The sequence below is a fragment of the Microtus pennsylvanicus genome, chromosome 2 (assembly GCF_037038515.1).
Source record: "Microtus pennsylvanicus isolate mMicPen1 chromosome 2, mMicPen1.hap1, whole genome shotgun sequence".
Lineage (NCBI taxonomy): Eukaryota > Metazoa > Chordata > Mammalia > Rodentia > Cricetidae > Microtus > Microtus pennsylvanicus.
Window position 1 is genome coordinate 49468795 of NC_134580.1, and position 15786 is coordinate 49484580.

The 15786-nt window shown below is 41.3% G+C and overlaps 1 protein-coding gene across 4 annotated transcripts in view; it reads right to left on the reverse strand.

Annotated features, from left to right (window-relative positions):
* The window catches only part of Col14a1 (collagen type XIV alpha 1 chain), a 180742-nt gene that overhangs the window by 32221 nt on the left and 132735 nt on the right, over window positions 1-15786 (reverse strand). For all 4 annotated transcript variants that reach the window (XM_075961001.1, XM_075961003.1, XM_075961002.1 and 1 more), the window contains exons 37-40: window positions 15039-15092; window positions 10764-10859; window positions 9560-9613; window positions 9218-9271 (exon numbers count right to left, since the gene is read on the reverse strand). In XM_075961001.1, the coding sequence (XP_075817116.1) occupies window positions 9218-9271; window positions 9560-9613; window positions 10764-10859; window positions 15039-15092 (258 nt within the window). The remainder of the gene's footprint in view (window positions 1-9217; window positions 9272-9559; window positions 9614-10763; window positions 10860-15038; window positions 15093-15786) is intronic.

The window sequence follows — 15786 nt, forward strand, 5'->3', positions numbered from 1 at the left end:
CAGGCTAAAATTTTACATACCCATATAGTTAGCTATGGCCCAGGGGCTGACATGTCATTTCCAAGGATAACTTTCCAGGGAAAGGAAGAGTTTTTGGCAGCTGTGGGATGCAGCACATTTGCCAGGGGAAGTGGATCTGGGTACCCACAGTACCCAATACAGTAAATCTGATCTTAGCCATAAGGCCGAGAGGTGATTACAGTGGATTTTTAGTCTGACATTTTCTTTCATGCACTAAAACATTTGAACAAATGAACAACTGAATATTCATTTTTAAGGCTGCTGTGAGTTTCCTATTTCTATCACCCCCATTCAATTTTACATATAAAGTGAAAGAATGTTAGCCTTAAGATCATATTAGAAACAAAGTCAAAGACAGTGTCCTCACCTGTCTTCTTAGTCCTAGATAGAAAATAAAAGGTATTCACAACTTTAACTTCACATTTAAAAAAAAATTAGAATCATCACCAGTCAATTTATCTCTACAATAGTTTTGTCTTTGTAAGCTTCTGACTTACCACATGTTTAGAAATACTTGCATGGTTGTAATGTGCTAGGCTTTCTGTCAGCTTTAGATTGGCAACAGAAAGAATAAGTACAAAGTTTTGTGAAGTGTCAGACAATGGAATGTTAGCAGCAGCATCGCTGCTCATATACAAGGGAGTTCCAAGGGGACATGAGGGGACATGAAGGACAAGCAGCTGACACTGACTGCGGTGGGGGGGGGGCAGGACACAGCATTTACTGAAGAGCAAACATCTAGACCAACAAACTCCAAATAGTTGGACCTTGCTGTGGTTTGAATGTGTCCCCAAAATGCATGCCTTAGAAAATTCCCTTTGCACCTCTATTGAGAGATAGGCCCTATAAGGGGTAATTAGGTCATGGGGTTCTGACCCCACGGATGATAAACACGGTCATGATGGAAATGGTCTTGTTAGAACAATGAGTCACTCTTTCTCACTCACTCTTGTTCACTGTTCAATGGCTTCTGACATGTTATGCCTCAGGCAATGTGGCCTCACGAAATGTGGCCTAGATCTTGGACTTCCAAGCCTTGAGATCCACAACCCAATAAATCTACTTTTATAAATCATCTAGCTTTAAATGTTCTGCTACAGTTCCTTCAAAATCAACAGATACACGCAGTTATCAGTTTTGTTCTCCAGGTACCCTGTATTCCCTGACACAGCCCACTCTGAGAAAATCTATTACCTCTTTCTCATTGGGGCAGTGCTCAGGCCCCCTTTCTTTCCTTTCTATTTCAGGAAAGCAACAAACCTGTGGTGATATGAAATTTTTGGAAAATGTGTATACTTTATAAGATGCATTTTTTTAAGTGCATAAAGTCAGCCATCCATAAACAGACATGTTTGTTGACATGGCTTCAAACATTTTTGCCTTTTTGATATTCCTACCTCAAAATACTAATATACCCCCATGACCCACATTAAAATAATTCTTACTATTAAAAACTGAAAAGGATTATTATAATTTGCTTTGGAAATATTTAGCTATGAACAAATTACTAAGTTATGATTGGCTTTAATTTACCAGTAACAAAAAAATCTAATTTACAATTTGCTTTCATCATCACTAATATTCTAATGAACATTAAATGTGCTTCTACATAAAAACTGCAGGCAGCATCATTGGATAGTTACAAATTTCCATTTATACTTTTCTTTTCATACATTAGAGCAAATGTAAATGTCTAATATAGTTGTAGTTTATAGGCCAGAGCCTGCAGAAGCTGTAGGATGAAACCCAGCTACCCGCAGCCACACTTGAAACCGATGTTAAAGTCAGAAGCCAGGGTGTGTGTACTTACGAACCGCTCAGCAACATCGTGCATAACTACTGACTCACTAGTGAGGCTTGCAGACCATTTCCGAAGCCTGCAATGGCAGATCATGGACATAAGCTGTAAGATTCTAAAATAGGGGTGATTGTGAAGCTCTCTTGATTGCAGGAGTAGGGTCTGTGGGCCACCTGGATTTAATGAGTAAGTTGTCAAGAAGCGAGGGCTAGACCATCCTATGATGCATGATTTCAACCCTGTGGTCTGGTTCTGGACTGCCAAGACTAGTATGGCAGTTGGCCACTAGAAACAAGGCTGCTACTTGTTGCAAAGGATTGCTAGTAACTACCAGACAAAAAGGCCAAGCAGCCCAAAGCTACAGGCTATGCAAATACTGGCCTGGGACAGAGATTAAAGACCAATCTTTATGCACGGTACCATGCTAGGTCTCATTGGGAAATGTTAAGTCACACACACACACACACACACACACACACACACATTAAAACTATCTGTGTAATGCATAGTATATGTGTGCACATTGATAAATATGCACATATGTACTAGTTAATATGATATTTAATGCAGTTTAGATGAATATAATTGTATAGATTTTTAATATCTCATGCTTTTAACTTCAGATAGTTAAAAAAATAACAGAGCAGCAATATTGTGTTAAAGAACTGAACTGGGCATAAAATAGACCTTGTATAAGAGACTATTCAGTGATTCTAAAGCTTAGATAGGTATAGAATCATTAAACTGTCTAAATATAAACATTCCTAAGTTTTGCCTAAAGGGCTTTCTGCATTTGAATACCTGAGGTTAACCTGCTAGATCTGTGCATTAAACAAAAGAAACAAACAAAGACCACCTGATGACTGAGGTGACAAATCTGTTGGTTTACAAAAATTTAACATCTGGCCCTACCCTGAATGACAACATTCCAAGAGGAAGGCAAAGTTGATAGTCAAGAATGGGTTTCATCAGAGCCCCTAAAAGCAGGAAACTAAAGACCTTCAAAGCTCCTCCCTCTCAAATGTGCACAGATGAACCATTATCCAAGTAAAAGGCTAAGAGGCCAGAACCACAGCTTTATGAATGATCAATTCCTACTTTACTAAGCCGAATTGGATTCCGAAGTACAGGTGTAACATCTTTGCTATAGAGTTATGTTACTTAAGTTTGTTGGAAGATCTTCTCAGCCACAAAACGTCATAGTAAACCTTACTTTCAGAATTTTATGGAATGAGAAGGCACAATGCTGGCTCCCGCACTGCCTACTTCTGACCATTGTGTAGTTCCTCCCACTTTCAGACCTTCTGGTTCTCTGTCTAGAACAATGGGGGCACCATTGCCTAGCGTTCATAGATCTCCTGGGAATTAAGGAAGGAAACACCAGACATCTGCATAGATCCTATTCTTGGTGGTGTGGTTTACTGACATTTTAACAAAAATCAACAGCCAAGTCCCAATTGCATAAACTACCCTCACCGTAGTTGACTGTGCAAATATTTTCCTGAGATTTTATAAAAGTCTTTCTAGAGCTGGACCCACAAAGAAGACAATCCAATCCTTCTGGCTACCAGTTTTGTGGTAATAGCTTACTCTGCCTTTTCTGAAGGAGGAAGATGCCCAGGGGGCTCATTATCATGAACCTAGTATTTCAAAACTATTTTTTAGATGACTCCCTCATCACTGCCTACTATTCATGACAGGAATGAAATTCATCCAAAGAGTTGACTCAAGTGCATTTTAAGTCCAACTTATTTTTGATGAAACAGAACATTCCACACAATATGGTCTTTGTGTATCTCAAAGCCACAAAATGAAGAAGCATGCTTCAAGGGTCCTTTCCAGGCAGAATGCAAATATTTCAAAAACACTTTCTTGACTTTTTGTATTTCTTCACCGTCTTCCAAGACGTTTTAATTTACATGGGCATTACAAAAAGTTCTGACCCATTAGGCTGACCTCAATAACAGTGGATGCTAATAATATTGTCTTAAGATGATAACATTAAGCCGGGCGATGGTGGTACACGCCTTTAATCCCAGCACTCGGAAGGCAGAGGAAGGTGGATCTCTGTGAGTTCGAGACCAGCCTGGTCTACAGAGCCAGTTCCAGGACAGGCTCCAAAGCCACAGAGAAACCCTGTCTCGAAAAAAAAAAAAAAGATCATATCATCAGAAATGCTTCATATGAATGAATTTCCAAGACTCCTATAGTGCAAGATTGTGCTTTGACTGATATATGCTGAAGCTGAGTCTTGGCAACACGAAGTAACTGGGCCCACACCATGCAGCCTGGATTTAAACCTGGTTAGCATTGAAGGTGTGTACCCGTCTGCGCAGACGTTTTCATCCACACGCAAGTTCAACAGGGTCCAGGGGCAGAACACACTCTGGCCAGAAAATTGAACTTGGAGGAACTAGAACTCAGAAGTAAGAAAGAGGCTGTCTTTCATTTTTCTTTTCTCTGTGCTATTTTTAATTCTTCACCACCTAGCTATCCAATCTGTCATCTACTTATCTATCTCTCATTTATTGATAATCTATCTCTCTCAATATTTCTATCTTTATCATATGTCTATCTTTATTCTCTATCAACTATCTTTCTATATTTGTATAATTCTCTCTAATATTTTATATTTTCTCTCTATAATTGATCTCTCTGCCTCTTTCTATTCCCGTATTTATCTGACCCTATTCTCTATCTATTTACCTACCTAGATAGCTTACATCCCTCTTCTATCTGATTTCCCTAAGGACCATCTGAATGTGTAGGGTGGAGACTGAGAAATCTACCACACACCAAGAAGAGTTTGAAGATCACTTGAAAGGCCCTGCACTCAGATACCAAGAAAAGAAGCAGTCAGAGGGACAGAGTATGGATGGGGGTACAAGATTTATAGGAAAAAGAAGGAAAGGTCCAGAATGTTTTAATTGGAATGGCTCAGAGTAAAACCTGGATGCCTGACTGCATTAGCTGCAAATATAAGTTTGAACCATCACTTTCAACAAGCTAGTCTGTTGGCTTCCACAGCCCAGGCGGAAACTTACTCTGGGAAGTCTAGCTAGACTTGCTTATGGCCTCAGGCCCAGAGTTGAATAAGACTTGTCTCCAAGAGTCCAAGATTACTCTTGGGAAAAGCCAGAATAAGCTGGAAAGAGAAGAAGAGGTTATATTTTCTCTTTTTTATTCTTTCTCAAAACCTTCTACCCTCTCAGTAAATTCAGAGGCAATGTTAACACCAGAGTCATGAAAAAGGCCTCTCTTTTCCTAAGCTAACCACCAGGTGATGGTGTGAGGCGTGGGCCATAAGATAAGAACTTCTAAACGGAACTTTGCAGTGACTTTGGCTGTGAATCCCAACTTTCTGTTGGCTCTCAGCAGAGTGCCGTGATAACAGCTATTGTTGATAGCAACCTACAGCAGAACAGGGAGAATCAGGAAGTGTCTGTGCTCAGTATTCTTTAAGTAGCCCCATATCTACCACTGCTCAGCCAGCCAGACCTGGTACTCCATGTATCCTGAGAGCATTCTCAACCTATGTCTGTCTGCTTCTTTCCAAACTGGTACCAGCGTAGTCGTTCCTTAGACCTTTAGCACCCTCGAGCCTTCAGATCACCTGATCAGGGTCCACTAAGTGACTCCGCTTTAACCAACCTTTCTTCCTGCCTCCTCTGCTGCCTCTGAAAGACTCATTGCTTTCTGTGTCCAGGAGAGGACGCACGAGAGCCCATGCCTTTCCCTTCTATGGGTGGTCTGCAGATTGCTCTCTTTAGCGACTAGTAGTATTCCTGCTTTCATAATCTTCTGCAGAGGGTGATGGGAAACTCTTCAAGCTCCAGGGAGTGGGGTTGGCATGGTGCAGGCACTCAGGTAAGACACGGCTGAGGGAGAAAATGTGTCTTGTTCTTCCTTCTTGCAGAGCAGTTACATCATAGTTCCACGGCACCGCAATTTTATTTCATGTGAATAGTGTCTCCTTCATTTTATGCCAGGTGGCACAGTCTTCAAACAACTTTCCTAAGGTAATAGTCGCTGATCACACAACCTTCTTTAGAAGACGTGCGGTTCCATACTGAATGAGTTTCCCTCACAATCAGACTTTAAAAAGAACTCCATTCCCATCCAAGAGGGTTTCATAATCAGCATCAGACACAGCCTCAAAACTTTATTTCCAAATAGAGGAAGAGGGGGAAACAAAAGCCAAACGTAAATAGCTTATCACTTTATGATAGCTCTAAACTTTGACTACTCAAGTGGAACACATGAAAATACAAAAATTTTAAAAGTCTGATTTTAGATATGGACTTTAAGAGAAATAAACCAAAGGACTAAAACCAAAGCCCTCAAACACTAACCTAGCAGGTTTGGTTCCGAGCTCTTCGCCAAGACTGGGCTCTACGCACAGATAAATCAAATAAACTCGCTCAACCAAATCTTCAGACTTGCTGTTTCCAGGACCTCAGGAATCATGAAGGAATCTAGCTGTATAACCACACAGGATCTTAGCCTATGTGCCCGGCCAAAACATATAAATACTTCTGGCCACTCCTCCCACATGCACAGGAACCCAACATAAATCTAACTCTCAGAGAAGGCCTTCCTCAGATGCGCTAGCCTAAACATGCTCTAATGCCTGGTCCATTTGGTAAACAGAGACTACACTGAGATTCCAAATAAGTGTCAGTATTTTGTTAAAGGGGGGTTAAGAAGAGATTTCAAATCCCATATCTGTGCACCCATAGAAAAGATGAATTTCTTCTTTTTTTTTTTCAGTATTGGAAATTGAAACTAGGGCTCCATGCATACTAGTCAATGACTCAACCACTGAAATGTATTTTTATTCTCCATTTTGAGAGAAGGAGTCATTAAGTTGTCCAGACTGGCCTTGAGCTCACACTGTGGCATAACCCAAGATGGCCTTTGACTTGCAATCCTCCTGTCTCAGCCTCCTAGGATTGCAGGCCTGCTTCCCCATTTTCATATACTTGAACAGATGGGTGAGAGGAAGCTACAGTCAGGCTTGACAGAGTAGAGAAGTCAACATTCTAATAAGTGTTAGCCTCCTAAAGTATTTCGGCTCCCAGGGGATGCCATGCGTGTTGATCTTCATTGGAGAAGACACAAGTGCTTGGGGCTCCCTCTAATTCGGAGATTAGAGAAATGGAAGGTTCCTCACAAGTCCAAACCAGTGATCATTTAGGAAGACAGACCCCAAAAAGACACGAGCTCAGGTTATAAGACATGAAGAAACCAAGTCGGCACAGACTTGGGCACTCCCTCCCTACTGTCTAGCTTTCATGGTGCTAGCAGGTGCCGGGTGGGTTGTAGGGAAGAAAAGTCATCAACACTCCAATCCAGCTGTGAACTCTGCAATCCAGCTGTGAACTCTGCAAGCTACAATAAAGGCTGGCCTGGCAAAATACACCACCCATGCATGCAATGTTACTAGGGTAACCAACTATTTCCTGTTTGGATCTAAGCCCACGCGATAGGATGGAACTCAGGCCTGCTATTGTACACCAGACCAAGAACCCATGGCTGGATAGACCATAGACCCTAGGGGAGAACCCACTTCTATTATTTTGCTAAGTGGACTCAGTATCAAAGTGTTTTATAAATATTTATCTCTATGCCCATAGATTAGTTTGACATGGAACGATCATCAAGAAGTTTCATTTCGCAGTGAAGACGGATGCACAAGTGTCCAAAATGCAGAGGGTAACGATTGTGGTGTTCAGATCTAAACTGAGTATCTTTGTTATACTCCTTCCTCACAGGCTCAGGAACATCATAGAAGGGGAGAACGAAAGATTGGGGTAGCCCGACATCCGGGAAGACTGTTATAAATAATGTTTTCTGGAATGTACCAGGCCTGTGGGCCACATAAACTCACAGCAGCTGTAGTGCATAAGACTTACACATTATCAAGCCAGTCAGAATTCCAACGCATTTCATGGAGGGGCTTACAGAGCCCCACTCCTAGCTGAGGGGCTATTGGGAGTTGATGGGTGCTGGAGAAGAGAGGGTATTGTTAGGGATGAGGTCTCTGTTAGGCTGCCCATGACCCAGGGAAGGGTCCCATACCCACGCATATACAAGCCACACTAATTGAACTCAGTAGATTAAAACAAGAGACTATGAGAATTGCTGTTGGATATCGGGAAGAGTTGAAGGGGTGAAGTGGGAAAATTATATCACCAAAATATATTGTCTACATCTATGAAATTACCAAAGAATAAATAAAGACATTTTTTTCCTTTTTTTTTTTTTTTCGAGACAGGGTTTCTCTGTGGTTTTGGAGCCTGTCCTGGAACTAGCTCTTGTAGACCAGGCTGGTCTCGAACTCACAGAGATCCACCTGCCTCTGCTTCCCGAGTGCTGGGATTAAAGGCATGCTCCACCACCACCTGGCCCAGACATTTTTTTTTAAATCAGATAGCTTTTCTTTCCTTTGGAAATGTAGTGGATTTTTATTTCCTTCATGTTAAAGTTCAAAGTTTTAGGTAAAAATAAAATTGATGTTTTAAATAATTCAGACTACATTCCACAATAAACGTGCATACCTGTGCATTGTAGGCATGTACATACATGCAGATAGTCGCACACACGGATTTATGATCTCTAGCCAAACATACCATATTAAAAACACCCCACTGTTTCCACATTCCTCCTTTATATAAACAGTTCTCCCTGTTTGCAATGGTTTTCTTCTCCTCATCCACCTGGCCACCTCTGCCTTTCAATCAGGCAGCAGCCTAAAGAGCACCTCCTCAGAGAGTCCTCAGACCCTTCAAGCCTGGTTTGATTTTCCAACCTTCTATTCTAACAGGTCCCAGGGCCCATTATACCACGTGACAAAGTTTTAAATTTGAATTTCCCCCAATAAATTATAACCCTCCAACCCTGCCTTGGTGAAAACTTGTCAGTGAAACAAATGTCACACTTCAGCTTATGCCTCGCTTGGTGGTTTTTGTACTTTATTTTGCTGCTCTCTGAACTGGTGAAAAGAACAGATAACTGAAATATATATACTAAGCCAATGGAAAGTCCTTTATAAGCCATACTACTTTCCTTTTTGGTCTGTACTTCAAGGATTTAAAAAAATAAAACAACAACAACAACAACAACAAAAAAAAACCCTAGAAAAATCTACTAAGTCAATAGATCCAATTTAGTGCAAATAAGAATCAGACTTGGGAACATTCAGAATGGGACACTGCCAACTGGGGTAAGTTTGATGAAAGAAGTGGACATAGAAGATGTGGCCGAACGGAAATAGACACAAAATAGACAGAAAGTAGACTGACGAAAGGAAATGCACAGACCCTGACTCAGCGTCTGCAGCCAAGTGACCAGGCAAGAAATCTGCCTTGTCACAACCAATATTTCACAACTTCTTACCCTCTGGCCTGGTGAGCCATCACGTCCTGGTGAACCTACACCTCCAGGGACACCCTAGGGAGAACAAGAGCAGAAAAGAGTCAGAGTTGTAGAAACAGCTGCTTGCTTCCCTGGGACAGACCATGGCCTCCACACAAAGCCATTGGCCCAGTGGGGACCCCCTTGTGACACAAAACTGAGACCCAGAAGTTCGTACTGAGAAATCAATGTCCCCAGTCCCAATCATTTTGACTTCCAGACAGGTCAATGAACAAGGGCAGATATCAATGTGTCAAGGTCACAGCTGATGTAAGAAGCTGAAGGCTTCTGTCCTTGGCAAAAGACTAGCAGCAAAAATAATACCTGTGGACCAGGAAGGCCAGCATCTCCTTTATCTCCTTTGTCACCGGGCATACCCTGAGTGTCCAAAAGTTCAAAGTTAGATTCACAGACATAAGTCCTCAGTCCCTCCGCCCACCCCAACCCCCATTATTCTCAACAGTAAACTGCCTCGGCACTAACACCCACATGTCATATTTCACTTCTCACATATGCTAAGCCATTCATGTAAACATACCTACAGAACTGAATGTTCACGTCCAAGAACAATTCCAACCCACCATGTGCAGCCCCAGATGGCCAAGCTGATAATGCTAACACATGCGGGGGAGAGAGTTCTTCAATATTTAAATGTTATATGTAGTTTACGATTTAACGACCACATGTATTTCAGTGAGTTAAATTTCTTTTCAAAGACACCAAATACTTTAGAATAGCTATTTAATGCCTACAACTAAAACACTAAAATTCACTCAGTGAACTAGATTCTCATGGCAGTAGAAACAAGAAAGTATACGGTGGCTTTGATTATTCTATGTGCACAATGGCTGCACATCAATAATAAATTGGTATAACAGCTGTTACCTTCTAGACGTTAAAAGTTCAAAGGGTGGGGAGGTGAATCTGTGGGTAAAGTTCATGAGGACTTTGATCTTCGGGGCCCATATTAAGAATAAAAATCTGAGCATGGTATCCTACGCTTGTAATCCCAACACTAGGGTGGGGCAATGGAGACAGGTGGGTCCCTGGGGCTTCCTGGACAGGTAGCCTAGCCTAGTCATCATGTTTTAGGCCAATGAAGGCAATGCTTTGTAGCTGACTCCTGAGGGTGGCACCAAGGCTGCTCTTGCCTCTTCTTGCATACATGCACACTAGCACCTGCATCCCATGTGCACAGTGCATGCACACTCAGATGTGTGCGCGCGCACACACACACACACAATAGCAACTGCACAAAGGAATCTCGATGGACAAGCAAAGGCTGTCCATGCTGACCCTGCCATCCTCGTTAGGTGAGACTATGCCTACTCCCTAGCCATGTACCTGTTTGTTGAAAGACCCCCATCACTGAGCAAACAATGGATTGTGGCCTGAGTTAATGCATGGTCAGTCGGTCATGATTTTCTCAGGGCCTGGGACGCATTGGCACGGCACAGAATATAAAAGCTCGTTCTACATGCAAACCAGATAACTATAAAACCCTTCTGAATATGTGCACACAACTCACAGGCATGCCTTGAATGGACAGACCACTGGGTCCTTGGGGTCCAGGGGGACCTTGGGGTCCTGCAGGACCTGTTTCCCCTCGAGGGCCCTCTGGTCCCTAGAAGCAAGTGAAAAAAGTTATTCTAGAAGTTAGATTCTCTAATACCTGAAATACATCTCTGCGTACAACACGTATTTCTTATTACAACTCCTAAGATATGAAACACTCAGAGGGTTAGCAAGACAGCAAGCTTCAAAAGATTTACCTCCCGGGTAAACTGTCATCAGTAAGCTATAGGAATAAACACAGCAGGATTTCATCAGCTATATTTATTTTGTTTCTGCAATTAAGAATGCTGTGCCAGTTATGTAAGCAAGTAGTCCCCCACAAATGCCTAACACTTCCCCAAAGAGAAAGCACTGAGGGACCACCCTCCTGGTTCGGGAAGGAATCTGGAGGAACAGGCTCCGTAGACATCCTCCCTGCTCTCAGTTCCTGCCCCAGTGAGCCTCAGCCTCTCTCTTGAGAACTTTATGTCAGGCCCGTTTCCTCCCCCACCTCCCTGCAATACCCCATTGCAGTTCTCCTGCAGCGCCAAGCACCTCTAGCTCCAAACCATCCTGCCTTTCATCCAGGGTCAGACATCCCTTCCACATCAGGAGCTCCCACTTCGTCCAGTTCCTACTGGACTTTAAACAACTCAACGAGTAACCTTAGTCTCAGAATATCTATTTATGCTCAATTTCTTCTTCTCTGTTTTGAGCACAGTAAAGGCCATTCCTTGATTAAATTACGATCTCCTATGTCTGGGTAACATATTCTGGTGGACATGCTACAATTGTGCATATTAATGCAATCCCACATGGTACCCCTTCTCACAGGATACCGCACATGTATGTGCAATATAGGAATCGATTGTAAAAACATCTAGCTCTTCAGATGTGTGTGTGTGTGTGTGTGTGTGTTGAAAACATTCAAAATCCTTTCTTCTAGCTTTTGGAAATAGAACATATGCTACTGTTACCTACAGACCTTTTTACACAGTGGAATATTAGAAATTATTTTCCCTATAACTTCCATATTGGCCAATTGTGCCTCATTCTTCATCCCCACCCCTAAGCCTTGGGTACCCATTACCTCACTCTTAATTTTTTGCTAAATGTTTAGATCCCATACATGCATAAACTCATTTATGATTTTCTCTGCCTGGCTTATTTCATTTAACATAATTATCTCTGGGTCCATCCATGTTTTTCACAAATGACCAGATTTGACCTTCTTTTTAGGTTAAATAATACAACCATCACCTTTTCTTACCCACTTGTCTTCTGTTGATCAGTTGGGTTGTTTCCACTTTTTATTTATAGTGATTTCTTTTGCAATAAACACAACAGTATAGCTATTTCTTCAACATACTGATTTTTTTCCGTATATATAATTTTTTGTGTGTAATTTGTAAATTGCCTCAAATGTGAAATTACTCAATGTATTACTTGAGTCCAAGAATATGGAAAAGAAAATCCTAGTGGGGTAAACTGTAGTTAAGTCATCACGACAGACTAAGTTTCCTTAAGATTTAGTGTATGGGCAAAAATCACATGGAAAGGTCCAGAAGAAGTAGAGGAATCGGGCAAAGTCAGACCCGTACAGACTACAGAGTTCTGATAACATGGCTGTTTATAGATAAGGTTGCAAAAAGTGTATTGAGAGAGGCTGGAAAGATGGTTCGGTGTTTAAGAGTGCTGTTTGCTCTTTCAGAGAATTCAAGCTTGGTTCCCACTACCCACATCGTAGCTCCCAACTGTCTGCAACTCTAATTCCAGGGGATCTAATGGCTTCTTCTGGTGCCCACAGGCATCAGAGATGTACATAGTACAGAGATGTGTATGGAGGCAAAACACCCATACACAGGCAAATACAGTCAAATTAAAATTAAATATTTTTTAAGCTACAGATTGAAAGTAGAAACTGATTAAAATTACATGACAATTAGGATGAAGAGGAAGAAAGCCTGGGATGGAATATGAAAAAGTCAGGAAGTTAGTACCAAAGCAAAGCTAGAATGGCAAATCAGAAACAAATTCCAATAGAGAGCTGGCCAAATGAGTCAACTATTGCCGCAATCTCAAGGGAGATAAACATTAAACAAAAGCCTATGGACCTAGTCACATGTGGTGACTTTAGTGAGAACAGCTTCACGGGGCTCAAAGGAGATCAGAGATCACATGTGATTTGAGAACTGTGCAGGAAATGAGACTGTAGAACATCCAGATTATAACTATCCTTATAAGGAGCTTGCAAGGTTTATGAGGAAGAGGGCGAGAGCGTTAAAAAATGTGATGTGCTTGAGAAAGGGCAACTTATTCAGAAAGTTTAACAGTAACCGTCTAGTGCTATATCATTATGTATTGTCGAAGAGCAGGGAAGAAAGTAGGTGGCTCATTTTGTTCTTTAAAATAGAAAACAAAGAGACTAGAAGAGACCTGTGATCATTGCTTTCCGCCCCAAATTCTTATCCATTTGGTGCTGGAAATGAAAAAAGATTACATGTTGGGACTTTCCCTAAATGAATATATGTACAAGGTATAGTTTATCTGTCCTCATACTGCCCACAAGGGTGGCTATGTGGTTCTCTGTGGTCCAAAATCCACTGCATCGCAGTATTGGGTTTTGTTTTGTTTTTTTTTTGTCAAAACTGCCACACAGAAATAACCATACTAGCAACAATCCTGTGAGTGGATAATTATTAGAGAAAATGGGTTACCAAATATCAGATTAATTTGTAGTCATCATTAGAACCATTGTCCACTGATAATGTTGGAAAATTTTTGGGAGGTCTTGCTGAAGAGGGTCTTGAGAGACAGAAACCCGCAAGCATAGGAGCTCCTGGCTTCCGCCATTGGTGACCCAGAGAAAGAGCCAGAGAAAGCCTGTTGAGAGGAGGCATTCGGCTCTGGCCTTTCTTACAGTATGGTTAGAGATGGAGTCAAGTGAGGGCCAGAGAGCCTGTCTCAAAAAATGAAACAGATAAACCACAAAGGATACATCCCATGGTCTTTGAATTGGATAATACTTGATTGATTGGCTCCAGGTTTCCTTCATTTATCTCTTTTTCATGCTCATTTCTTGTCTGACCTTGCATCATCTGTTTCCAATTTTAAAGTGAAACTCTTTTTTAGTGTAATGGTCTCTTCTATATGAATAAACAGGATGTAAATCTAATAATATATTTAAAGCACTAAATCAGGAAGACAGATGATGTAGAAATCGTGAGAAGCAATGTCACAAGAATGAGAAGGAGAACTGAGTTAGAAAGGGCCTGGAGGGGCTGGAGAGATGGGTCAGTGATTAACAACACTGGTTGCTCTTGCAGAGGACCTGGGTTTGATTCCCAGTACTGACATGGTGGCTCACAACCGCCTGTAACTCCAGTTCCAAGGGATCCGATGTCTTATTCTGGACTTCACAGTGACTGCACACAAGTGGTGCACAGACATACATGCAAAACACCCGTACACATAAAATAAATCTTTTAGGAAGGAGAGGCCATGACTATGATGCCAACAATGGCCAAACCATGGTCCATGAATTACGTTTTAAATAAGCATAAATCCAGCATAGACTCTCAGGAAATGAATCTCAGAACAGATGTGTAGAATGAATCAGAAAGTCAAGGCACTGGACATAGGAGATCAGTTAAAGATTTTCCAGAATCCAAAGGAAAGAGGATGAAGCCTGAACTCAATTAGTAACTGGGCTCCTGCCAGTCCTTAGGATGCCTTTGTGCAAGGGAGAAAAATGTGTTTTGATGTGGGCTGGAATGACCTGGTCATTTTAGCTGGCCGATGCCTCTGCAATGCAAGACCTGGAACATCATACACGTGGCCTTGGGTACTCAGGATAGAATGCAAAGCTCGCTGTTTGATTAGACATAATGCAAAACTGGAGGAGGAATTCAAAATGTGGGAAATTTTGAAAGGGACGGAGGCAGAATTGGGACTATGTGATTCTGCTTAAGATGCATTTCTGTTACTAGTGCAGAAAGCGAAGCATGAACCTGAGAAGGCAACCTTGCAGACCATGCCAACCAGAACACTGGCATTCTTGTCTGTCCCAACAATCTTCCGTTTGGCTGAGTTGTTAAATACTTGTTTGGGTTTAAAAACACGCATCTGCCCTCTACGTCAAAATTGTTAGACACGAGTGTCACAAACGCATTAAGATGCTGTCAGTCACAAGGGTAAACGAAGTCACATCTAACTCCAAAGTGATGGCTAGTGGAGACAAATGCGTTACCTTCGGACCCTGTTCACCTTGTTGGCCTTTTGGTCCTCGGAGTCCTGGACCACCCTGGCAAACAGATGTTAAGTATTAGCTCAAGAACAAATCTCAAAACAGCATACTTTATTCATCTTTCTTCATAACATGGGATTAGGTCATTGCTATTTTATATGAAGCCCACACATTGTGTACCAGTAAATGTTCATCACGATTGTCAACTGGAAACTCCCCACCCAGTTCTGCTCCTTCCTGCAGATCATTTCAGAGCCTCCACAAACCTTGGCTGCCACATCCTTTTAAACCTTAAAAATTTCTATATGACTTGTTTATTTAGAGCTTTATATAATGCTACTCTTGCTCACATATAAAAGAATAAAATGCTTAGTTGGCACGGAATTATGTGTATTATATACCATAACTTCATAAAAAAATCAATGAAAAATCAATAATTCAGCTCCATCCATTTATACAGAAATAAAAATACCTTAGTGTTTCTGAAATCACAATCATTTGTTTTTCTTCCCAAGATGTTCTGACATATTGATGTACCAACTATCCTATTTTAGGGGCAATTTCATTTATTAGACATATCTATTTACACAGTAAATATGTGAATATATTTTTGATATATTTGTTCATGTTTGTAAACGCACATCTAAAGACAGTGCATGTATCCTCTGAATATTTTAATTGGCTAACACATTTAAATAAATATATTTGCAAAAGCAAATATAGAATTACAATAAATAGAAACGAGTATTAC